The 25397-nt window shown below is 42.2% G+C and overlaps 1 protein-coding gene across 1 annotated transcript in view; it reads left to right on the plus strand.

Annotated features, from left to right (window-relative positions):
• The window catches only part of Phm (Peptidylglycine-alpha-hydroxylating monooxygenase), a 316703-nt gene that overhangs the window by 69145 nt on the left and 222161 nt on the right, over positions 1 to 25397 (plus strand). The window contains exon 3 of the mRNA XM_067777129.1: positions 14728 to 14815. Within this exon, the coding sequence (XP_067633230.1) occupies positions 14728 to 14815 (88 nt within the window). The remainder of the gene's footprint in view (positions 1 to 14727; positions 14816 to 25397) is intronic.

Raw genomic sequence — 25397 nt, forward strand, 5'->3', positions numbered from 1 at the left:
TCTGTTACCTAACAGTTGTGTATCTGATAAGAATCTGGTCTGATATCAATTTTACTTATTTTGAACTGTTATATATTAAACATGACTCGAGGTTTGCTAACAAGGCCACTGTGACCTTTAATAATGTTACCGATAATTTCCTTGTACATATTTGTTGTGAAGATCTCTTCTAATTATGAATCGGTTTTGTTTTTGCAAATGGTAGGTTTTTATGTGTATATTAATCCACAGTTGCTTACGTATATACACACCGACACAAATATATACAGCAAAACAATTTCGTTGCCTACATTTAGGCGCATCCGTTCTTTCGGTTTGTGTTCTGGCCGATCTATATCATTTAGGTGCATACGTATGACACCGCAAAACAACAAAACAATCTGATCAGATCAGTATCAGTCGCTCGATTTCTTGCAGGGTTTACAAAGTTCAAACGCACACGCACACACACATGCACACATTTTCGGTTCTGAACGGATGCGCCTAAATGTAGGCAACGAGATTGTTTTGTTGTTTTGCGGTGTCATACGTATGCACCTAAATGATATAGATCGGCCAGAACACAAACCGAAAGAACGGATGCGCCTAAATGTAGGTAACGAAATTGCTTTGCTGTATATAGGTGTGTCAGTGTGTATATACCCAAGCAACTTGTGGATTAATATACACATAAAAACCTACCATCTGCAAAAACAAAATCGATTCATAATTAGAAGAGATCTTCACAACAAATATGTACAAGGAAATTACCGGTAACATTATTAAAGGTTACAGTGACCTTGTTAGCAAACCCCGAGTCAAGTTTAATATATAACAGTTCAAAATAAGTAAAATTGATATCAGACCAGATTCTTATCAGATACACAACTGTTAGGTAACAGATTTAGCAGAATCTTATCAGATACACAGCTGACAGATAACAGATTTTTTCGATCGCTCGTCTAAAACCAGGCATGCTTAACGAACGAAACGATATCATTTCGTTACGATAATCAACGCTAATAAACGGAACGAAGTCACTTCGTTTCGTTTATTAACGTTAAGATCGTCAAATTAACGTTAATTTGACGTTCTTAACGTTAATAAACGAAACGAAGTGACTTCGTTTCGTTTATTAGCGTTGATTATCGTAACGAAATGATATCGTTTCGTTCGTTAAGCATGCCTGTCTAAAACCATGTCAAATAATCATATGACTGTATTAGCAAATCTTGCTAAGACCATGAACGTATTAAGAAAAACTAAAAATAATATTTTGATAGTTTTGGAAATTTACAGCCACCGATTGAACTGAATAATTATCTGAAGTCATCAATAAATTACAATTATGAGCAGAAAGAAAAATACAACACAGTAATATGTCATCAATTATGTTTAAAATTTTTATTTAATAAAAATAAATTATATAAAATATAAATTGTTTACTATTTTTTTCTTAAATGTATTAAAGTAAAGTACTACTATAAGGTTTCGAAATGACCATAAGCATAAGTATCAATATGATTTTGTCGTACAATTCGCCTATCATCCATATTGCTTAGAGCTACTTTATAAATATTTTGTGTATAAACCGTATGTAATTTAGATCTAAATGTATACATACAATGCTTTTTATGGGTTAGTAATTTTTCTTCCTTATCAAAATGTATTAGACATGTATTGCAAAAATATAATTTATGCTCATGGCTTGTAACTTGATGCCCCATTAATCTACTTAAATTTTTTATCCAAACATAGTGGCTTTCATTGAAATCATCACTGTATAAAGAAATAAGGTTAATATGGTGTGATTTTTCTTCTTTTGTTAAATAATAGGGTCCTACTACCAAATTGTCTCCTATACCAAACACATTTACACTAATATCTGGATTATTTGATTCAAATATTTCAATATCTTTTATTTGTAATGGGAAATTTAAATTTTCAAAATTGACTACTTTATTATTAATTGAAGTTATAATGGAATCTGGATATTTCTAATGTGATATGAAGAACATCTTTGTCCATGTGTTGAGGGTTGGTAAAGAGATGAAATTATGGCCCACTTAAAGCAATATATATCATTGTTAACAATATTAATACAAGCTGTTTTATCTGCTATTACTTTTGGTAGTGGTATATATAATGAGCCTCTAATTGGTTGGTATTTATTTATGTTTACTTCTAAATGGAAAATTTCACTTAGACTCCAACCACTATCTCTCTCTGAAATGTTCTCATTTTTTCAATCAATTTACTAAATTTTTCCTTAATTATATCACCAACATTATTGTTCTCCATAAATGCTTCAGTCGTTAGTGTTTGGTGTGAAATTATAGCGAATTCTTCAATACTTTCTTTTATTTGAATATATTTACAAAATAACTCAAAGTTAAATTTTATGCTTTCATGCTTTTCTATAGATTTCTGTAAAAGTGCAGATAATTCGTTAAAATGTTTTTCAAAAAAATGTTCAACAATTAAATCATTGGGTTGATCGTTTTCCAAAACGTATGTCTCAATACGATTATTAAACATAGCGTTAATACATTTAACATTACTATTTACATTATACATACAATTCTTTTTATGTATATTTGTTCTCAAGTGTGCTGTCCATACATTTTGTTTCACTTGAATTTTACACTGCTCGCAAAAAATGGCGGGTTTGTTTATAACTTGATATGTTTCATTGCAATATGTCTAACTAAACACCTATTCCGAGTATATATCTTTTCACAAGAACTACACGGATACATTTTTATTTTTTTATTAATTGGCTTTTTCGAGCTTTTTTCCTTTGAAATTGCTTTTAAATCCTTAAGAGCTTGATTCATAATGTGGAATATGCCTACAGTAATCAGCGGTGTTAAAGAAGTAACGATGTATAAGTAGTATAGTTTATTACTGTTTATTAGAAGTGATCCTGGTTAAACACAGCTGAAAATCCTTATAAAATGTATATCTGTGAAATACAGATGAGTGCTGAGCGGCTATAACAATTTACTAAATTTTTTTACTCAAAATATGTCCAACTTATATACATTGAGACAAGTAGCCCTTATCTAAATGCATGTATATGGATGGGTGTGTCTGTGTCGGTATGTATTTTGCAGTTTGTGGATATATAAATATATATATATATATATATATATATATAATTTATATGCTGTCATGTTATTAAGCTTTTTCTTATAAACCACTAAGCTTTTTCTTATGCGCCAATTAGCGGAAGATTAGCCAGAATACAAACCGGAACCGGAAGATCAGCCAGAAGACAAACCGGAACCGGAAGATCAGCAGAACACAAACCGAAAAAAAGGATGCGCCACCCAGAGACGATTTTTTTGCTGTATATATATGTGTGTATATACTTTTCCTTGCACCATTTGGTCTGGAACCGGCATTTACATACTACTCACAAACAAAAGACGATGCAGCCTTTGGTTCCTTCGATGCCTATTTGGTGGCTGGTGAAGTATCCTCAGATTTTTTTGATAGCATTTTTTTCGATGGCAATGGAGCCAAAATATCGGTCAGAAACTGGTTTGTGCTTTGCCCTTTGGGTATGACTGTTCATAATGCAAAAGAAAAACTACTAAGAAACTGAAGAAATGCATTGTTTATCTTTAAAAGCTGTTTCTCGCAATTTCTTTTTTGAGTCATAAGCCACCTTTTCATAGACCGGGTCACATATATGGATAATCTCCTTGCTATGTCCGGGTTTTTAGTGAAAGTTTCAGCTGTAGTTCAGGTTAGGGTCAGTTTACTTTGGCCACATGCACCTATTATCGGCGGCTAAACGTTACTTATTTTCTGATTAACAAACTGTACCGAAAAATGTAGTATTTGTGTGTACTACTATTAAGAAACGCATAGTTTGTGCCCTGGGACAATTTTCGATTTAGATTCAAAGGTCACAAAATCTCGTTTTCACAAATAATTCGCTTTCTAAGCCTGTACAAAAATTTTCGTCTATTAAAAAGTGGTAGACCATGATATTCTACACATCTCTTGTTCTTATTTCCCGAATTTGTTAATTTTCTAAGTTGAAATACGTATGTTAGCTAAAGTCATATATGTATAGATTATCGTTGTTCTATATATAATTGACAGGACATTTGTTGTTCTTTATTCTATTTATTCAGTTAATATTAAACTTTAAACTAGAAAGATCGTGTCTGTTCTTTTACGAAATTGAATGGGCGTTTTCACACCAGCCGACACGACACCGACAACGACAACAATAGGAACACAAATACATATAATTATGTGGGCACACTTTCACACTTGCCGACACGACAGCTTTATGCCGTTGTCGGCACCGACATATCGGCGGGAAGCAAGCATTCCATTCGTGTCGTCGTCGACTAGCTGTTTTTATTTGTTACATTGTTTGTTATTTTATGAGCAGTGTTGTTAAATCGTGTCGTGTCGTTTATAATGTGTAAGTACTTTTAAAAAATCGTGTCGGTGTCGAGCCGGTGTCGTGTCGGTGCCCGTGTCAGTCAATGTGAAAACGCCCAATGCATGAATTTTGTAAGTTGAAATTAAAATTATATTATTGATGTTTGCTGCTTTTCTTCTACGTAAAAAGCTGTTTTATGATGTTGCCACATGTTGCGTTTGGATATTCACTACACCACCCCTCTCCCAGAAGGCTTTCCGAAGCATAGGATTGATTACTTGAAACTAGGTCGATAGTGACTAATTCGTCTCTTGGAAAGCAATCTGGTTTTAACCTGTCGATGGATACTGTTACTGGCCGCGAACTTATCATTGTCGTGTATATCTTCGGGTATCTGTTAACCACGAGATATGGCCCTTCTGATGGTGTTTTTGCGGTTTCTTAATGGTGTCATCACGGAGAAAAACTTGGCTACAGAAACGTAGAGCCTTGGGGACGAATACTGCAGGTTTTCCGTTCTGAGACGTTTGCATCAGCCGAACTGTTCCACAAGGATATCCTCCTCTGGGACTATGATGTCTTCCGGGAGCCGATTAGGTTGGCCATAGATAATTCCGGAAAACGTATGCTCCCAACTCTTCCTTAGCGGCCGTTAGTAACCCTACAAATACAAGGGGCAAGGCCTCCACCCAGTTCGCATCTGCTGAATGGCATCTGAGAGCAGCTTTCAAAACTTGGTGTCATCATTCCCGGTATGATTGTGGATGGTAGCTGGCGCTCTCAAATTGACGTCCCTGGTCGGCGGTAATAAATTTCGGTGTACCAAACCTGTGCTTGGGTGCTGATATTTTACCAACTGAAAAGAAGTTTGTACGCTGTCCTGCAGTCTGTTAAGTTCATCGCATCTTGTTTGTTCGTCATGTAATTGAAGATTGTAAGCACCAATGATGTGTCTTATGACGGAAGAAAATTGACTGATGAAATCAAGCTGTCGTGTCTGCCGTGGTGAAAGTTTCTCATTTTTGTTCAAATGCGTGCGCTACAGGCTTGTGATCGGTGAAAATAGTAAAAACTGTCGCCTCTAAATGATACCGGAAATGTGCGATTGCCTTGTAAGTCGCTGTCAATTCACGATCATACGCGCTGTACAGTTTTTCTGTTGGAGTAAACTTTTGTAAAAAAAAAAAACATAAAGGCATCCAATTTCCCTCGACTAGCTGCTGTAAAACTGCACCAACTGCGACGTCGGAGGCGTCAGTCATTGAAGCGATTCTGGCATCTTTCATTGGAAACGCCAGAAGAGCCGCTTCTGCCAATTGTTGTTGAAGTTTATCGAATGCATCCGATGCTTTTTTCGTCCAATTGTCTCTGTCTTGTCTCCTTTCTTACAAGGGCCCATTGACTCCTGCAAACGTCGCCTCAGTGGCAGCGGCGGGGGATAAAAATCGCCTGTAAAAATTTGCAGTGTGAAAGTGGTCGGATACCTTCCACTGAGACCAGAAATTCTACCTCCTCCAACACGAGTTCGCCATTGATGACGAAACCTTTCTCTCTTGGTAACGTTAAAAAGCTGTTTGACGTGCTCGGCATGTTCTTCTGGCGATGTAGAAACGACGAGTGCGTCGTCAAGATATGGGAATACAAAATATAACCCTTTCACGGTTTCGTGGATGTAATGTTGGAATGTTTGAGCAGCGTTCTCAAGCCCGTATGTCAGTGTGCTGCAATTATTCATATTTTAAGGTTATTAGTGGACAAACCAAAAAATTAGTATTAGTGCGTATGCAAACAAAGAATATCAAGCACTTATATCCACTAACACACATTTACATAGTCATGCTTCGTAAAATGAATAACCGCTCATAAGCCACGAATCAGTTCAGTATTCAATTGACTTATTGAGGAAGAAAGTCAACTGTGTTATACGAAAACACTAATTGGAATAAGTAAGACTACAGTGCAATAAAATGAATGAAGTCATATCAGTCTTCTCACGCTAGCAACACAACGATGTACACGAAACTAAAATGAATATAGCGCCACAGTAAAACTGATGATAAACAAAGTATACAGTGTATTACACACGAAATCAAAGTGCTACTGAGTTAAAGCGACTATGAAATCAGTTTATACTCAACAATACGGGGCACTCATTTGTATTTTCTATTTTATGTGCTAATCACTCATAGTATTTGTCTGTACTTGACTAAGTACACATTTAGACACAATTTTTTGGCTCATGACTAAGTGCACTAATTTTATTAGTACTCAAAGCAGATCTCTGCCGTATGTCATATATTTAAATTAAAAAATCCGAACGAATCCGTCAGGATTACCGTCTATGGTACGTCTACTGGGTGCACTGGATTTGGTGGTACGCCTTTTTGCAGTCTATTACTAAAACAATTTTCTTACCGTACAGGTCACCACCAAAATCCGGAATATGCCGTATCGGGTAGCTATCCGGTTTTAGCGCCCAATCTCCTATAACCCCCGCAAGGACGCCCTTTTCCTCCGACTTCTGCGCCATGTGCACCGGGCTAGCCCATAGACTATTTGAGCGCTGACATATACCTCGGTCGATTAGGTAGTCGAATTCTTTTTTCGCGAACTCGAGTTTTTCGGATGAAAGGCGACACACTCTTTGTGCCACCGGTGCTCCTCGTGTTTATATATGATGTTGAACAGCCGTCACTGGCCGGTTGCCGTTAGGCCTGTCGTTGGTAAGATCGGGGTAACGTGCTGAGATCGCCTGATATGGACTTGATCTCGAGTACACCATGTGGTGGCGTTATGATTTGGCATAGTGCTCGAGTGTGCATTGCTCGGTCGAAGATCGTTTTGTTTTTTAAGTCCACCAGCACGACGATGATGAAATACCAGCTAAACGGTCGTCGTAGGCCTAGATCTAAGGTTATATGTCGTTTACCGTAAGTATTAATGGTAGTGTTGTATGCAGCAACCAGCTTCATGGCACTAGGTTGCGTACTCTCCCTGTGTCGTTTAAGCACCACCGAAATTTTGGCGCCAGTGTCGATTGGAAATTTTATTGAAGACGTCCTGTCTCGGATGTAAAGGCGGCTGCAGCTCATATCTTCCTCCGACATAGCGGCTTTGAACGGACGGCTAACTAGTTTCCCGAGCGCTTCGGTCTAAACGTACATGGCGAACGGCATCGCCTTACGTTTTCACCAAACGTACGGTAGTACCAACAAAAATCTTGATTTGAATCTCGAGCTCAATCATTGCACGTGGTGGTTAGTCGTGACTTGAGGCGCTTCAATCCTTTGCAGTTTATAAGCTACGCCCTGTCTTTCCAACCGGTCCAATCTACCTACCAAATCCGAAATGGTTGCTGTCATATACAGCGCACGCTCGATAACGTGAACTAATTCAAACAAAGGCAGTTCACGTTAACAAACCTGTTCACGTTTTGGAATGCCCAAAAAGACTAAGTAAATATATTTTTTCACATTTAAATTCACATTTTATTTTTGTTTTCGTTACATATTAATTGAAAACTAGGTCATGCTATGGTTTATTTAAAAAAATCAGTCATCTTTTTTTGTATCTTCTGTTTTCCCAGGTCCACAATACGTGTTGTCTACGCATTTTAAAATCACTGGCCTTTTCGCTTTAATGTTACAAGATGAGCCTTTTTTTAAAAGCCGAGAATTTCAGCCTTTTGTTTTAATGTCAAGCACACGGGTTTTGTAGAACTCATTTTTACCAGAAAACATAAGACGAAACACTCTTTGCAAAACCAAAACCGCGACTGAAATATTTTACTCCTTACATGCAATTACGAATAAAATGCCTATTTTATAATTAGGGGATTCCCCAATTTCAGAATTACTTGATATCAATGTAAACTACCCTCACTAGGGCCTATCTTGTCGTTGGTGTGAGGGCTTAGCCGAACCCTCGGGAAGTATTTATGGCCTTACCACAGTAAGGGGCGCTGCTGTGGCGGACGGTTCTTTCCCCGTATATAATACTGGACCGCTGAGCCCGCCTTGTCGGGCAGTTGGTCGTACGACCAAGATGAACGACTCACTACCTGATTGTAATAAGGAAGATGTAAAGAGGAGGACTGAGTCGCAATCCAAGGACAAAAAATACGAATTAAGCGATGCGTCGGACTCGGGGAGCGAGAGTAGTGCTGATTCAATGAACTCCGTGTTGGAGAAGCACACAAATGAAAACGGAGTAGAAGAGTGGAGAAGCGTACGGGGCAGAGGAAGTAAAAGGGCTCTCTCGCAGTACCGTGCAGCACTAAGAATTGTACAACGCTTGGGAGCAGTGGCCGACCCAACAGAAGTGGAGATCGAGCGCTTGGAATGGGTCCATGAAGCGGTAGAAGTAGGTCGTTGGCAGTTCAAAAGGTTTGCTGCGAGAAACCCTCGGTTCTGCAACCGGTACGAGGAAGAAGAAGCGTCGAATGGCAGAATGAAGAGGCAACGTTCGGCGGAAGGCGACAAGCCTGCTTTCAGGAGGCAGAAAGGACCCAGACCTAGAGCCGCGAGGCAGGGTAGTCGCATAGACAAGACAACTAGGCCCAAAGCTGTGAGACAGATGGGCTCCAATAGCGAAGTAGCAACTACCTCGAAAGCTGCGAGTCAGAGGGAAGTTCCAACTACGGAAGTAGGAGATAAGCCAAAGGGAGATAACGCCAAGACTCCGGCTTTCTCGGAGGCGCTGAAGGGAGTTAACGCTAAGACTCCGGCTTACTCGGAGGTGCCAAAGGGAGATAACACTAAGACTCCTGCTTTTCCCGAGAAGATGAGTGATGTGGCAAAGCAGTCACTGACTGTTGCGCTGGTTGATCGTAGCGTTCCTTTCGGACAAATGACTACTGAAAGGTGGAGATCTGTGGAAAGGGAGCTTATTAGGCTAATGCTTAAGATGATGCGGTAACAACCAAGTAAGCCCCTTCCAACCTTTTATTCGGGGGGATGGTATAATGGTGTGAAGATGATAGCGTGCGGCAACATCGCGAGCTTGCGGTGGCTGGAGGAAGTGGTTCCAAACCTCCAAAGGCAAGGCACGAACGCGCGGTTTGAGGTGGTGGATAAAGCGCAAATCCCCACGGTACCAAAAGTTAAGGTATGGATCCCATGCGTGATGAAGTCAGAGGATACACTGCGACTTCTGTAGAATCAGAATCCGAACATAACGACACAGGATTGGAAGGTACTTACTCTATCTCGGCCTACCGAGGATGGTTAGTTCTACATCTTCCAAATAAACAAGCAGGCGGAGGATATTTTGTACACGCAGCTTGGCAAATTGTCCTTTGGCACCGGCAAAATTTACATGCGACTCAGGAAAAGAAGTCCCGAGGATAAAAACCCTAACATGCTAGAGGTGGGCGAAGTCGAAAAGGACCTCAAAATCCTAAGGGAAAAAAGACAGGCGGAGGTCCCCGACGTCACCATGAACGTGCTAGAAGAGGACCAACCGCTAAATGGTGCTGTGACTCGCACAGAGGAACACCCGGCACAACAGTCACGAGAGGCTGAAGGGGGCCTCGAATACTCTAAACCAAAAGGGCAAGAGTAGGACGACGACGTCAAGACGAAGGTGCTGGAGGGGGACAAACAGCCCAATGGTGCTGCGAGTCCCACAGATAAACCTCCAACACAGTAAAGTGACGTCTAGCGAACTCCTCCTAACCCTTGAGGAGGGTTCGTTTGACGTGGCGCTGGTCCAGGAGCCGTGGCTCTCATCGGGAGGAAAGGTTTCTGGACTTAGTGCGCGCGGGTTTGGCGTTTACTACGCGCAAACGGAAGGACGGGTGTGAGCTGTAGTAATGGTAAGGAAACAGCTGCATTCATATATGCTGCCTAATTACACCACTGAGGATCTCGTAGCGGTGGCCGTTGAGCAAAAGAATAAGCAGGCATTTATCCTGGTGTTCTGCTACATGGCCCATGCTGCGGAGGTTCCACCGATGGAGTGCAAAAGGCTAGTACAGGAGGAAGGGCGCAAAGGGCGGTTGGTCATAGGCGCAGATGCAAATGCGCACCACAATGCGTGGGGAGGAGCAGATACGAATGAGAGAGGCGAATCTCTATTTTGTTACATCCTGCAAACCAATTTGCAGATAGCCAACAGGGGAAATATCCCTACATACATTGGTCCAACATCCAGCAATGTTCTGGATATAATATTGAGCTCCGAGCGTGATATATCAAGGTATGACTGGATGGTTCTTGATAGACCAGCCTTCTCCGAACATGCGTATATCAGCTTCAGCATCCCCCTAAAGAGGGTAGAGAATGGAGGAACCTTTAGAAACCCTAGGTCAACGAACTGGACTAAATTTCAGAAACATGTAGAAACAAAAATGGGACAACCCAAAGAGGTTGCTAATGTAGAAGAACTGGAGGATTCGAATGAATTCCTAACAAGAACGCTTATGACTGCGTATAACAAAGCTTGCCCTCTAAGACGATTCAGAGGAAAAGCAAAGCCTCCATGGTGGAGCTATGAGCTGAGTCTTCTAAGAAGACGGGTTAAAGAAATGTTTAAGCTCGCAAAGACCGCGGAAAGCGAAGCGTGTCGGGACGAGTACAGGGATCTACATGCGTGAAATTACCAGGGCGAAGAGAAACTCATGGAAAAGTTTCTGTAAGGACATAGAGTGCTCCAGCGAAACAGCACGGTTGAAAAAAGTCCTAGCAAAGGGAAACATAGTCCAGGGACTAATACAGAAGGAGAACGGGGAATGGTCACGTAATAGTGAGGAATCCCTTGAGGTGGTTCTCGATACACACTTCCCATCGGGAGACGGTTTAGAAGAGCCAGCAGACATCACTCACACTTCGAGCAGTGAAGACGTTTTCTAAGTTTACATCGCCGGGCCCAGATGGTATATTCCCGGCCATGCTACAAGTCTCAAGTAGGGCGGTCGTGGAATGGCTTAAAATAATATTCGATGGGTGCATAAGACTGAATCATGTACCGCACTCTTGGAGAACTGCTCGTGTAGCTTTTCTACTAAAGGCGGGGAAGATCGGTCACGTGTACCCCCAGCGGGTAAGGGAGTAAGAATATACCCACGGTAGGTATGCCTGTCGTAAGAAGCGACTAAAATACCAGATTCAAGGGGTGTGTAACGCAACCCTTCAGGTTGCCACCGCAATATATAGCTTCTCCAAACCTAATTGTCAACCTCACCTATCCGCGGCGAATCCTGTTTCACTAACAGACGAGGCTCTGGCGACCCCAAGCTCCTCATGGAACTTGGGGGTGGGGAGGGAGGGGATGTCCTGAAGGTTTAATGTGCCCGCATAAATCGTTCCCGAGATGGTCGGGCGGCACCTTAATGGTGCTGTGGTACCGGAGCGTACCGGATCTGTATCCGGCAAAGGACCATCACATCGATAACACTCCCCAAAGCCTTCGGGGAGCAACCTTATCGCTACAACAACAACAACAACATCGGTCACGTGTATCCCAAAGACTATAGACCCATTAGCTTAACATCATTTCTGCTCAAAACCTTGAGAGGCTTATAGATATGTACATAAATTCCAACGTGGATGAAAAGCTGCTCTTCACAACACAGCATGCGTACACCAAAGGCAAGTCGGTAGACACCGCATTGCATAGGGTGGTAATAAGCATAGAGAAATCCCTGGAATATAAGGAGTATGCTCTAGGAGTCTTCTTGGACATTGCCGACATGTTGCAAAATGGGCGATAATGGATGGTCTTAATTACATTAAAGTGCATCCTGCCTTAATCAGATGGATCGGCTGAATGTTAAATTGCAGAAAGATTACATCACAATGGGGATTGTACGAGACCACGAAATCAGTGGACAGGGGCACGCCGCAGGGAGGAGTGCTATAACCTCTGCTGTGGACGCTGGTCATCAACCAACTGCTCAGGCAATTCGATGAGGGACCCGTTAAACTTACGGCTTACGCAGATGACGTTGCAATTGTCATAAGTGGAAAGTGCCTTCCAACAATTAGTTCTTTGATGGATCGGGCGCTTCGCGATATTCATACCTGGGCATCTAATGTCGGGTTGAAAGTCAATGCGGAGAAGACGGAAATGGTCTTGTTTACAAAGAGGTACAAGGTCCCAAATTGGACCAGGCCTAAGTTAGGAGGGGTGACCTTACAGGAGAAACCTTGCACAAAATATCTGGGAATCATCCTAGACAGTAAGCTGTCATGGAAGCTCAACGTGGAGGAGAGGGTCAAGAAGGCCTCAACGGCACTCTATGTCTATCCCCTCTCTTTCTCATTGGGTTTTTACAGCGATTGTAAGCCCTAGTCTATACTATGGAGTTCTTGTTTGGTGGAAAGCCACACAAAAAACAACATACCTCAAAAAATTAGAGGGGGTATGCAGACTATCGATGCTTAGCATTACGGGAGCCCTGAAAACAACCCCGACGGCTGCACTGTATGCCATTCTGCACATTCCACCTGTACACCTGGTAGCAAAGAACAAAGCATTGACGACCGCAACCAGGCTCGGTGCTTCGGGGCAGCTTGAGCGCCGACCATATGGCCATATAGTATAGCGTCATCAATCACAAGACTACCTGATTCCCTATCTGCGCTTCGAGGGAGATCTTAAGGCCAGAATAGAGGTGGACGGTTGGCGCAAGGGTGCGCAAATGGCGGACGAGGCGATACATGTGTATACCGATGGTTCCAAAGTAGTGGAAGGAGTGGGGTCTGCGGTATACTGCGCTGATCCGGAAATAAGCAGATCCTACAGGCTGCCGGATTACTGTAGCGTTTTTCAAGCGGATATATTAGCCGTAACCAAAGCAGTAGAAACCCTGGAAGAGAATAGCTTAAGCTGCAACCGTGTTAACTTTTATATTGACAGTCAAGCAGCAATTAAGGCAATAATCTCGCATAGCACAGCATCTAAATGCGTGTTAGAGTGTAAGCAGTCTCTGGAGAGAATCGGGACAGGGAGAAGCATACATCTATATTGGATCCCGGGCATATGGGAATAGATGGGAATGAAAAAGCGGACGAACTAGCTAAAAAGGGCGCATCCCTTGAAGCTTGCTCCGTAGACGTCCAATTAGATTGGGCGAGATTAAGCGCAGGCGAGAGATGCACATGATCGACCAAGCGGGAAAGGCGTGGGTTCAAGCGCGGGTCTTTAAAGTGTCGAAGATTATGTGTAGGTCTTACAACCTTAGACTAACACAGTTGCTTCTATCATTAAATAGAGAGGACTGTAGACTCATGACGGGTATTCTGACTGGACACTGCCTTCTGGCGTCACATGCCTTTAAGTTAGACTTGGTCAGTGATAGCAGATGTAGGAAGTGCGGGTTGGAGGAGGAAACGGTCGAGCACGTTCTGTGCTCGTGCCCTGCACTTGGCAGGCTAATACTACATCTATTAGGAGTGATACAGCTGTCAGATCTAGAAGCAGCAAGTGGCTTAAGGCCTAGGAAGCTTCTAGTATTTGCCAAGAGGACGGAGTTATTTTATAACATAGGTCCTGGTTTTTGATAGGGTTTTTCAGTTTGGTCGGTAAAACAAACTTCTGGTAACACTACGGACTCAATCAGTCTATGTGAGGTCCTCATGGACCGGCCAGTTCAACCTAACCTAATGTAAACTACATTCAAATAATTGTAACGTTTATTGTTCATGTTATAGAGCTTTTTGGGTTTGTTCACGTTTTAGAATAGGCAATGCACAAAAAAGCCTGTCCACGTTTTGGGGTGTTCACGCTTTAGAGCGTTCGCGTTATCGAGCGTGCGCTGTAGTTGATTGATGCACTAACGACGTCAACGCCGCTATTCGTGGTTGGAACTGCCACTATATCGTCGGCCCTCTTAGCTAAATCTCCTACTTCACCCTCTGTCGTTACTAAAATTTGCTGTACGTGTAAAGGTAATCGTCGTAACCATAAATGTTTCTGGTTAGAGGATATTGATGACAATTTGTGAGTGATCGCACCTATTGGATGGGGCGAAGCGCTGCTACAACAACAACAGCATAAAGCAAGCCGTCGAGCACAAGAAACTCGATGCCCGTCCGCTTTCCTCGTCACCCTTTCTTCAGGCAAGTACCGAGTTCGGTATACAAAAAAATTGTGTGTAAACAGCGCCTTTATGAAAAAAAAAATTTTAAAAATAAACACAGATAATTTAAGAAATTAAAAATTTTTAACAACATTTTACTATCCAAGTACCAGGGTCAGTAATCATACTTTGTCGGTACTGAGTAAGTTTGGCATCATGATAATTATCAGAAGTGTTACTAAAAACTCCTATATATATATGTTTTTGAACAATTTTTTTGTTATAACTTATTTTAACATACAGGTTTAAATATTTTTAGTTGGATATGAACCAAATGCAACAATGAATACCGCGCATCACATGCTAGTGTATGGTTGTGGAGAGCCTGGATCTGTTAAACCCGTTTGGTAAGTTTTTGTATTAATTATTGCGTTCCAATGAAGCGTGATCCAGATACGGCAAATTTGTTTCGCTACATTCACTCAACGTGTTTACTCCGCTGCCTGGCACTTGTTTGTTGGTTTAAAATCAGAGACTCAATTTAATTATTATTTCAAATTTTGAAATTGAAAATGTTGCCCGAATTCAAAAATTTATCAAAAACGTTGCTTTGTAACAATTTTCAAACGAAAATAAAAGTTTTTTTTTTAATAATAAAGCTTGAATAACAATGCCCTGCCGCAGTGAAATAAACGCGACGAACTTCGCCTCGTCAAAAATAGCATCCCCGTAACTACATGAAGGTAAACACAATGAATGCAAAGAGCGAAATTTACGCGACGGCATTTTGTGGCGACACTGCCAAAACACGTTCAAAAAAATTGGGAGGGATGTCGAAAGACTTTCGGTATCGTTATTAATAAACCGCCAACTATTGATTGATACTATTAAAAACTAAAAGCCACAAGGTTAGGTTAGGTTGAACTGGCTGGTCCATGAGGACCTCATATACACTGATTGAGTCCGTAGTGTTACCAGAAGTTTGTTTTAAAGACCAAACTGAAAAACCCTATCAAAAACCAGGACCTATGTTATAAAATAACTCCGTCCTCTTGGCAAATACTAGAAGCTTCCTAGGACTTAAGCCACTTGCTGCTTCTAGATCTGACAGCTTTATCACTCCTAATAGCTGGAGCCTTAGCCTGGCAAGTACAGGGCACGAGCACAGAACGTGCTTGATCGTTTCCTCCACCAACCCGCACTTCCTACATCTGCTATAATTGACCAAGCCTAATTTAAAGCCATGTGACGTCAGAAGGCAGTATCCAGTCAGAACACCCGTCATGGGTCTACAGTAGGCCGGGTCGATTTGTGGGGAGGCAAAAAAATCGCCCATTGCTCTGTGAAAATCATATTCTAGGGATCAAAATAAGAAACTTTGCCGAAGGAACCATACCTCTAAAACGAATTCTGATGTCTCCCCCGTTTGGGTCGTAGGGGCAAATTTTGAAAAATCCCACTTTGAAATGCCTATGTTTTTTCTTTTTGGAGTTTATTTTTCTCTTTAAAAATTTATTTAGTCAGGACTTATGTAAATGAAAAAATGAATTTAACTTAGTAATAGAAAAGAAATTAAAAAAAATTATTAGAAATTAGCGTTTTTACAACCCCCTTTTAAAACCAAGGCATTTGCATGTCGTAAACATAGTTGTGTGGGTTTTTTATTCAACCGTTTTAAAAAATGAAGGTATCACTGTGACACAATTGCAGATCGTAAAATTGCTTGTGTTGTTTTTTTTAAGCCACCACAAGACACAGCAGGGAGAATTGAAATTGCCCCTACCCAAAAGTTCGACCCAAAGGGGGGACATCAGAATTCGTTTTAGAGGTATGGTTCCTTCGGTAAAGTTTCTTATTTTGATCCCTAGAATACGATTTTCACAGAGCAGTGAGCAATTTTTAAATCGACTTGCCCTAGTCTACAGTCCTCTCTTTTTAATGGTAGAAGCAACTTTGTTAGTCTAAGGTTGTAAGACCTACACATAATCTTCGACACTTTACAGCCCCGCGCTTGAACCCACGCCTCTCCCGCTTGGTCGATCATGTGCATCTCTCGCCTTCGCTTAATCTCGCCCAGTCTAATTGGGACGTCTACGGAGCAAGCTTCAAGGGATGCGCCCTTTTTAGCTAGTTCATCCGCTTTTTCATTCCCATCTATTCCCATATGCTTTGGGGCCCAATATAGATGTATGCTTTTCCCTGTCTCGATTCTCTCCAGAGACTGCTTACCCTCTAACACGCATTTCGATGCTGTGCTATGCGAGATTATTGCCTTAATTGCTGCTTGACTGTCAATAAAAAAGTTAACACGGTTGCAGCTTAAGCTATTCTCTTCCAGGGTTTCTACTGCTTTGGTTACGGCTAATATTTCCGCTTGGAAAACACTACAGTAATCCGGCAGCCTATAGGATCTGCTTATTTCCGGATCAGCACAGTATACCGCAGACCCTACTCCTTCCACTACTTTGGAACCATATGTGTATACACGTATTCCCTCGTCCGTCATTTGTGCACCCTTGCGCCAACCGTCCACCTCTATTCTGGCCTTAAGATCTCCCTCGAAGCGCAGATAGGGAATCAGGTAGTCTGTTCGTCTTGTGATTGATGACGCTATACTACTATGGCCATATGGTCAGCGCTCAAGCTGTCCCGAGGCACCGAGCCTGGTTGCAGTTGTTAATGCTATGTTCTTTGCTACCAGGTCTGCAGGTGGAATGTGCAGGATGGCATACAGTGCAGCCGTCTGGGTTGTTTTCAGGGCTCCCGTAATGCTAAGCATCGATAGTCTGCATACCCCCTCTAATTTTTTGAGGTATTTTGTTTTTTGTGTGGCTTTCCACCAAACAAGAACTCCATAGTATAGAATAGGGCTTACAATCGCTCTAAAAACCCAATGAGAAAGAGAGGGCGATAAGCCCCACGTACACCCCAGCATTCTTTTACATGCATAAAGTGCCCTTGAGGTCTTCTTGACCCTCTCCTCCACGTTGAGCTTCCATGACAGCTTACTGTCTAGGATGATACCTAGATATTTTGTGCAAGGTTTCTCCTGTAAGGTAACCCCTCCTAACTTAGGCCTGGTCCAATTAGGGACCTTGTACCTCTTTGTAAACAAGACCATATCCGTCTTCTCCGCATTGACTTTCAACCCAACATTAGATGCCCAGGTATTAATATCCCGAAGCGCCCGATCTATCAAAGAACTAATCTTTGGAAAGCACTTTCCACTTATGACAAATGCAACGTCATCTGCGTATGCCGTAAGTTTTACGGGTCCCTCATCGAATCGCCTGAGCAGTTGGTTGATGACCAGCGTCCACAGCAGAGGTGATAGCACCCCTCCCTGCGGCGTGCCCCTTAATTGCAACGTCATCTGCGTAACCCGTAAGTTTTACGGGTCCCTCATCGAATCACCTGAGCAGTTGGTTGATGACCAGCTTCCACAGCAGAGATGATAGCACCCCTCCCTGCGGCGTGCCCCTTCCCACTAATTTCGTGGCCTCGTACAATCCCCATTGTGATGTAATCTTCCTGCAATTTAACATGCATCCGATCCATCTAGTTAAGGCTGGATGTACTTTAATGTAATTAAGACCATCCATAATCACCCATTTAGAAACATTATTGAAAGCCCTGGCCATGTCTAAGAAGACTCCTAGAGCATATTCCTTATATTCCAGGGCTTTCTCTATGCTTATTACCACCCTATGCAATGCGGTGTCTACCGACTTGCCTTTGGTGTACGCATATTGTGTTGTGGAGAGCAGCTTTTTATCCACGTTGGACTTTATGTACACATATATCAGCCTCTCAAAGGTTTTGAGCAGAAATGATGTTAGGCTAATGGGTCTATAGTCTTTGGGATACACGTGACCGATCTTCCCCGCCTTTCGTAGAAAAGCTACACGAGCAGTTCTCCAAGAGTGCGGTACATGATTCAGCCTTATGCACCCATCGAATATTATTTTAAGCCATTCCACGACCGCCATACTTGAAACTTGTAGCATGGCCGGGAATATACCATCTGGGCCCGGCGATTTAAACTTAGAAAACGTCTTCACTGCCCAATCGATCTTGGTATCCCGCACCAAGCCGGGTACTACCCGCTCCGTGATCGAAGTGTGAGTGATGTCTGCTGTCTCTTCTAAACTGTCTTCCGATGGGAAATGGGAACCCTCTTTGGGTTGTCCCAGTTTTGTTTCTACGTGTTTCTGAAATTTAGTCCAGTTCGTTGACCTCGGGTTTCTAAAGGTTCCTCCCTTCTCTACCCTCTGTAGGGGGATGCTGAAGCTGATATACGCATGGTCGGAGAAGGATGGTCTATCAAGAACCATCCAATCATACCTTGATATATCACACTCGGAGCTCAATGTAATATCCAGAACAATGCTGGATGTTGGACGAATGTATGTAGGGACATTTCCCCTGTTAGCTGTCTGCAAATTGGTTTGCAGGATGTATCAAAATATAGATTCACCTCTCTCGTTCGTATCTGCTCCTCCCCACGCATTGTGGTGCGCATTTGCATCTGCGCCTATGACCAGCCCTTTGCGCCTTTCCTTCTGTACTAGCCTTTTGCACTCCATCGGTGGAACCTCCGCAGCATGGGCCATGTAGCAGGATGCCAGGATAAATGCCTGCTTATTCTTTCGCTCAACGGCCACCACTACGAGTTCTTCAGTAGTGTAATAAGGCAGTATATATGAATGCAGCTGTTTCCTTACTATTACTACAGTTCGCACCCGTCCTTCCGTTTGCGCGGAGTAAAAGCCAAACACGCGCTCGCTAAGTCGAGAAACCTTTCCTCCCGATGAGAGCCACGGCTCCTGGATCAGCGCCACGTCAAACGAACCCTCCTCAAGGCACAAACATTTGCTAAATTTTAGTTTTTTCAATCAATGTTAACTAACCGGCGTACGTGCGCTGTCAAAAATTTAAGTAATGCAAGCTTATGGAAACGTACGTAACGTGCGCCGTATATATGTGAACTGTATTTTGTAAATTAAAGGGTTATAATGTTAATGTTCGCCCTCCAGATCCAGATCAAGATTCCTGAGAAACAAACGTGTCTTTCAAAACAGCTCTTAACATTTTGGGCGTGTTTTAGCAGTCAAGTGCGAAAACAAAGAATTAAAAAAATTTTAATTGTTTTCATCTTTATTTCAGTAAATAGCCACTCTGAATAAAAAGCGTCAGAAAATTTCGCCCGGCATTTTGTTTTGAGTAGACGAAATACCTGCGCGTAATATGAGAAATGTCAGCGCCCGACGCGGCGTATATCGTCGTCGCTCGCCATTGTGTTTACAGCTTAATTGTAAGTCAACGTTTATTTTTTACGTTGCTTAATAATTACTATGAACAAGTTTTTGTTTCTTTGTCTTAGGAAAACTATTTGAATTTTTCTTTTGTTCATTATTATATTGCTAGATAAACGTGATGTGCATTGTGGATAAAACAAGTGTGATATCTTATCCGTCAACTGCCTGACAGGATGTTCAATACGGCTACATTTTAGCGTTTTACCAGCGTTTTGACAGGGTGTTCAATATGTTGGCGCATAGGGCCGGCTATCTTCAGCGGGTGAAAGAAAGAGATACAGAATGAGACAGCGATAGTCAATAAAAAATCAGGTGATCCATTCTATTGGTAATTTTGACGTCTATGCAGAAGTTATCACACTTGTCTTATCCACAATGGTGTTGTGGGAAAAATCTTTTGCAAAATTTAAGCATACTGACCAGTTTTTTTTTGTGATCGCATTTCTTTAGGATTGGAGGAAGTACGGGAGACATGCGATAGTGCTACCATGTTGTTGTGTTAACAGTGCTTCGACCCATGGGTGCGACCATTTTTTCGGACAGCCAAGCTGCCATAAAATCTCTGCAATGCAGTAACACCTCATCACTAGTGGCGTTGAAGTGCAGAGAAACCCTCAACAATCTGGCTGATAAATGCAACCTGAGCATTATATGGGTTCCTGTTCACTGTGACATTCCAGGAAACTACGCTGCGGATGAGCCAGATAGGGAAGGCATCAACCTGCAAACAATAACCTCCTCTGGTTGGGTCAGCCCTACTCTAAACACCTGCAAGCAATGCGTGTGATCTCTATTCACGGATGAAGCTAACGCCAGATGGGCTATGGAACCTACATGTAGAATATCCAAGCAAATCTGGCCTAAGCTGGATGAAAAGAGATCGCAATCAGTGATACTGTTAAACCGTATCTCTACAAGCCCACTAGAGGACCTTCATACAGGTCATTATCTCATTAGCACTCATGGTGCCTATATAGGCCTGCCGACAAATGACTTCTGCCGCAGCTGTAGGGACGAGGACGAGATAGAAAGCGTAGAGCACTATCTGTGCCACTGTCCCGCACTGTCAAAATCCAGGTACCTATGTCTCCTCAGACACTCCTTTGGGGGTCTTACGGAGCTTGAATCTGCACACACAAAGGACATATTGCGTTTCATCAGGCAAATGTGCTGGTTTAGCCTCGCTGGGGTCTAGACATTCTTCGGGAGTAGGGAAATAGGGCCCCGCGTGGTAGCACAATGGGCCATAGCGGCCTAGGTGAGTCTCCGCTTGGGCAGCGGAGGTAGCCACTTCAACTTAACCTAACCTATGAGTACGACCACTCACAAATTGTCATCCTCTAACGGGAATCCAGGGATACTACAGTTTTAACAGAGGTGAACTGTAGTGAAGTTGCCGATAGAGGTTTAGGTTCCACATTACAACTGAAAAGATGGTTGGTGTCATGTGGGACACGTCGCATGCAGGACATACATTACGTACATATGTTGGGGTTGATTCTGAACAAGTAAGAGTTCAAACTGCTACAGTATCCAGAACGAAGTTGGGCCAGAGTGACTCGTGCCTCCCTTCATAGACTGCTTTCTTCTTCAGCAAGGTAGGATACCGGAGCGCCTCGGGATTTTTTTCGCGACCGAGGGCTGTCATTTCAGTTTACCCCCATCGTGCGCCGATATTTTGCAAAAGCGGTAATACATGCAGTATTCAACTCATTTGTGCATAATTTCCAGGGCCAGCCAGGTATTTGCCAACCGAAATATTCACAGTTGTATTTTTTCATAGTCTGGCGGTACGTTCCATCATATGTAATTGGTGAATCAGCCCAACATCTGCCTTGCTGCTTAGCATTGAGAAAAAGTGTTACCTCCATAACTTGCACATAGGTCTTGAGACATTACATCATACGCCGCATTTTGTGCAATTTCGTTCATTGTTCCGATTACCCTCCAAATCATGATCATAAGCAAATTTTTTAGAGTACTTGATGTACAATATGATGGTCACAGTCGATATTTGTAACTTCTATGGGCCATAAAATGCGGTCTCTGGACTTATGTCTGACTTCGATCATCTTATCATTGATTGATTATTGGCAATAGATTTGGTTCATGGCTCTTTGTTTAACTATCTGGTACCTGATAATACTGATACCCATAGATCAAGACGCATCAAAGGTGCAGTGACTTTACTTTTTCGAAATTATGGAAACCAACATTAACGCGGTCACCAAGACAAGATTTCGATGATTCCTTTAATGATAACTCTATACATTGTTAACAACCTTCGCGCTGTTCCGAAGTGTTCTAAGCGTTGGCTTTTATTTTTGCATATATTATATCGTTATTGATTGTTTTTGTTTTACTTTGACACCTAATCTGAAATGCCGTGGATTTGTAGAAATAGGGTCGATCGCGGTCAACCTAAAGTTCAATGCGCCAAGTGCAGTGAATTTTTTCATTGGCAATGTACCGGTGTTTTGCCTGCTGATCTCGACTTTTTGAGTGAAACCAATAGTGACTCGTATTGTGAGGTTTGTGCGTGTGCTTCGACAGTTTCTGTGGTGCAACCTGTTGGTCCTAGGGAGGTGACTGGCGTTCCGCCCCGCAGAGCAATTTTTGTTACCCGGTTGCACGCTTCATTGACTGCTGATGATATTTCAAATTATTTATGCTCTAAACTTAACCTTAATAATTCTAGTTTAGAAGTGTTCAAATTTAACTTTAAATATGAAAAAGAAATTTTTCTGTCAAAATAACTGTGCAGACCTTTATGTTGATAGTGTTCTTGACTGTTATTTTTGGCCGGCGCGTTCTGTGGTGCATTTGTATAAGAAAAAGACCAATATAGTGCCAAAAAACTCTATGACCTCCTCCGCGGGTACAGCAAAAAAGTAGTTCACGACTGTTGTTGTTGTTGTTGTTGTAGCAATGCTCGCCCCACCTAATAGCCTCGATCAATCACAAATTGTCATCAATATCCTCTAACGGGAGTCCAAGGAAACTTGCCGTTTCAACAGGGGTGGACCAAAAGGAAAGGGGTGTTAGAGGCGTTGGTTCCACATTACAATTGAAGAGATGGTTGGTGTCATGTGGGGACACATTGCAAGCGGGGCATACATTTTGTATGTCGGGGTTGATTCTGGATAGGTAAGAGTTTAACCTGTTACAGTATCCAGAACGAAGTTGAGCAAGAGTGACACGCGTTTCCCTGGGAAGTATGCGTTCCTCTTCCGCGAGTTTTGGATAATTTTCGTTGAGTACTGGATTCACCGGGCAATTCCCGGCATAAAGGTCCGACGCCTGTTTATGGAGTTCACCAAGGACCTGCTTGTGGTTTTTCACTTCATACGGCTGGGTTTTCAGGTGCAGTATTTCCTCAAAATGCTTACGGAGATGACTCCTTAAGCCCCTAGGCGGTGCTGGTTCATCAATCAGATGTCTGTTGGGATGCACAGGTTTCTGGGTATTCAACAGGAACTGTTTGGTCAGCATCTCATTTCTCTGCCTGATGGGGAGTATTCTCGCCTCATTATGCAGATGTTCTGGGGACATAAGAAGACAGCCCGTGGCGATTCTGAGAGCAGTATTTTGGCAGGCCTGTAGTTTCTTCCAGTGGGTGATTTTTAGGCTTGGCGACCATATGGGTGACGCGTAGCACGTAATCGGCTGGCTAATTGCTTTGTATGTAGTCATGAGCGTTTCTTTATCTTTTCCCCAAGTACTGCCAGCGAGGGATTTGAGGATTTTGTTACGGCTCTGAATTCTCGGAACAATTGCGGCTGCGTGCTCACCAAAATGTAGATCCTGATCAAACATCACACCCAAGATTTTGGGGTGTAGGACAGTCGGTAGCGTAGTGCCATCGACGTGGATGTTCAAAATGGTCGACATATGGGACGTCCATGTTGTAAATAAGGTCTCGGAAGATTTAGTCGGTGATAATGCCAGGTTTCGCGAGGCGAAAAAACTGGAGAGATCAGGGAGGTAGCCGTTTATTTTATTGCATAGCTCATCGATCTTTGGGCCTGGGCCTGTGGCCATTATTGGGCAGTCATCGGCGTAGGAAACGACTGCGACTCCTTCCGGTGGTGAAGGTAGCTTAGATATGTAGAAATTGAACAAAAGTGGGGATAGGACACCACCCTGTGGCACCCCTTGTTTAATTCTCCTTGGTTTTGATGTTTCGTTTCTAAATTGCACCGATGCCTGCCGACCACCCATATAATTTGCAGTCCACCTTTTAAGACATGGGGGAAGGGTAGACCCTTCCAGGTCTTGCAGTAACGAGCCATGGTTGACCGTATCAAAAGCTTTTGATAGGTCTAGCGCTACGAGTACTGTTCTATGGTGGGGGTATTGATTTAAACCGCAATTTATCTGGGTGCTAATGGCATTTAGCGAGGTGGTAGTGCTAAGGAGTTTTCTGAAGCCATGCTGATGAGGGGCTAGCTGCAAATTTGATTGGAAATAAGGGAGCAAAATGGCTTCAAGCGTCTTTGCCACTGGCGATAGGAGAGATATCGGAGGATACGACTCACCTATGTTAGCTGGTTTCCCGGGCTTTAGTAGCGGGACCACCTTGGCCATTTTCCATTTCTCAGGTATGACAAAGGTGGAAAGAGACAGGTTGAAGACATGCGCTAAATATTTGAAACCCTCTTTCCCTAGGCTTTTAAGCATCGGCATGGCTATGCCGTCTGGGCCCACTGCTTTGGATGGTTTAGCACGACCAATGGCGTCCTCAATCTCTTTAGCGGTGATGGTGATTGGTGACGCGCTGAATTTGTGTTTATGTGCGTGTCTATTGGCTCTCCGTCTATCTTTGTCGACCGTAGGATGCATTATATATTGTCGGCAGAAAGCGCTCGCGCATTTTTTCGCGTCCGACAGCACTTTGTCGCCAAAGGCGATGGAAACTTAGTCTTTTTAATATACTCTGTGAGCTTTGCTCATGTCATGTGTACTTGTTGTTGTTTCTCATAAAAAAATGTTTGTCAAAAAACAAAAAAAAAAATACAGTTCAGAAGCCGATGTATATATATCAAGTTATTGTCAAATGGATTATTTATTTATTTTTGATAATTTCAAAGAATTTTCTTAACAAAATGCAAACGTACAAAGAAAAAATTGTTGGTAGCAACGAAAAGATTAGCGGTTACATAAGTTTAGAATTTTTTATGTTTTCTTTTTTCTGAGAGCTCTTCTTACGGATGTATTTGAATACAACATACAACTCAGTGTAGTGGTCACAAGATCCGCATTAAAAAAAAAATACCCCGTAAGACAATACGATACCTTGTGAATTGTGCCTAATATATTAGGTTTTTCACTACTAAATTCGGAAGCTGTGGCTCTAGTAATAAATGGCTCATCGTAAGAAGTCTTGGTGATACACTAATTCTAGCTCCTGTCTAAAATTCATAAAGACGATATTTTATATTTTTTTCATTAACGGTAATGCTAAATATGTTGTTGAATTATAGTCAGAGCCTGCCTCGAAAATGCGGAAATGTTTCAGAAAGGTTAGTTTTTCAGATTTGGTTGCATTTTAGCTATGGTTAGAGTCAAAACACTCACATCCGGCAAAACTAGCTCTAACCCAGCAAACACAGTTTCTAACGTTAGAGAAATATTGTAATTTTACATTATAATTCTAATGTAGTTCTCTAAT

The sequence above is a fragment of the Eurosta solidaginis genome, chromosome 3 (assembly GCF_040869045.1).
Source record: "Eurosta solidaginis isolate ZX-2024a chromosome 3, ASM4086904v1, whole genome shotgun sequence".
NCBI lineage: Eukaryota > Metazoa > Arthropoda > Insecta > Diptera > Tephritidae > Eurosta > Eurosta solidaginis.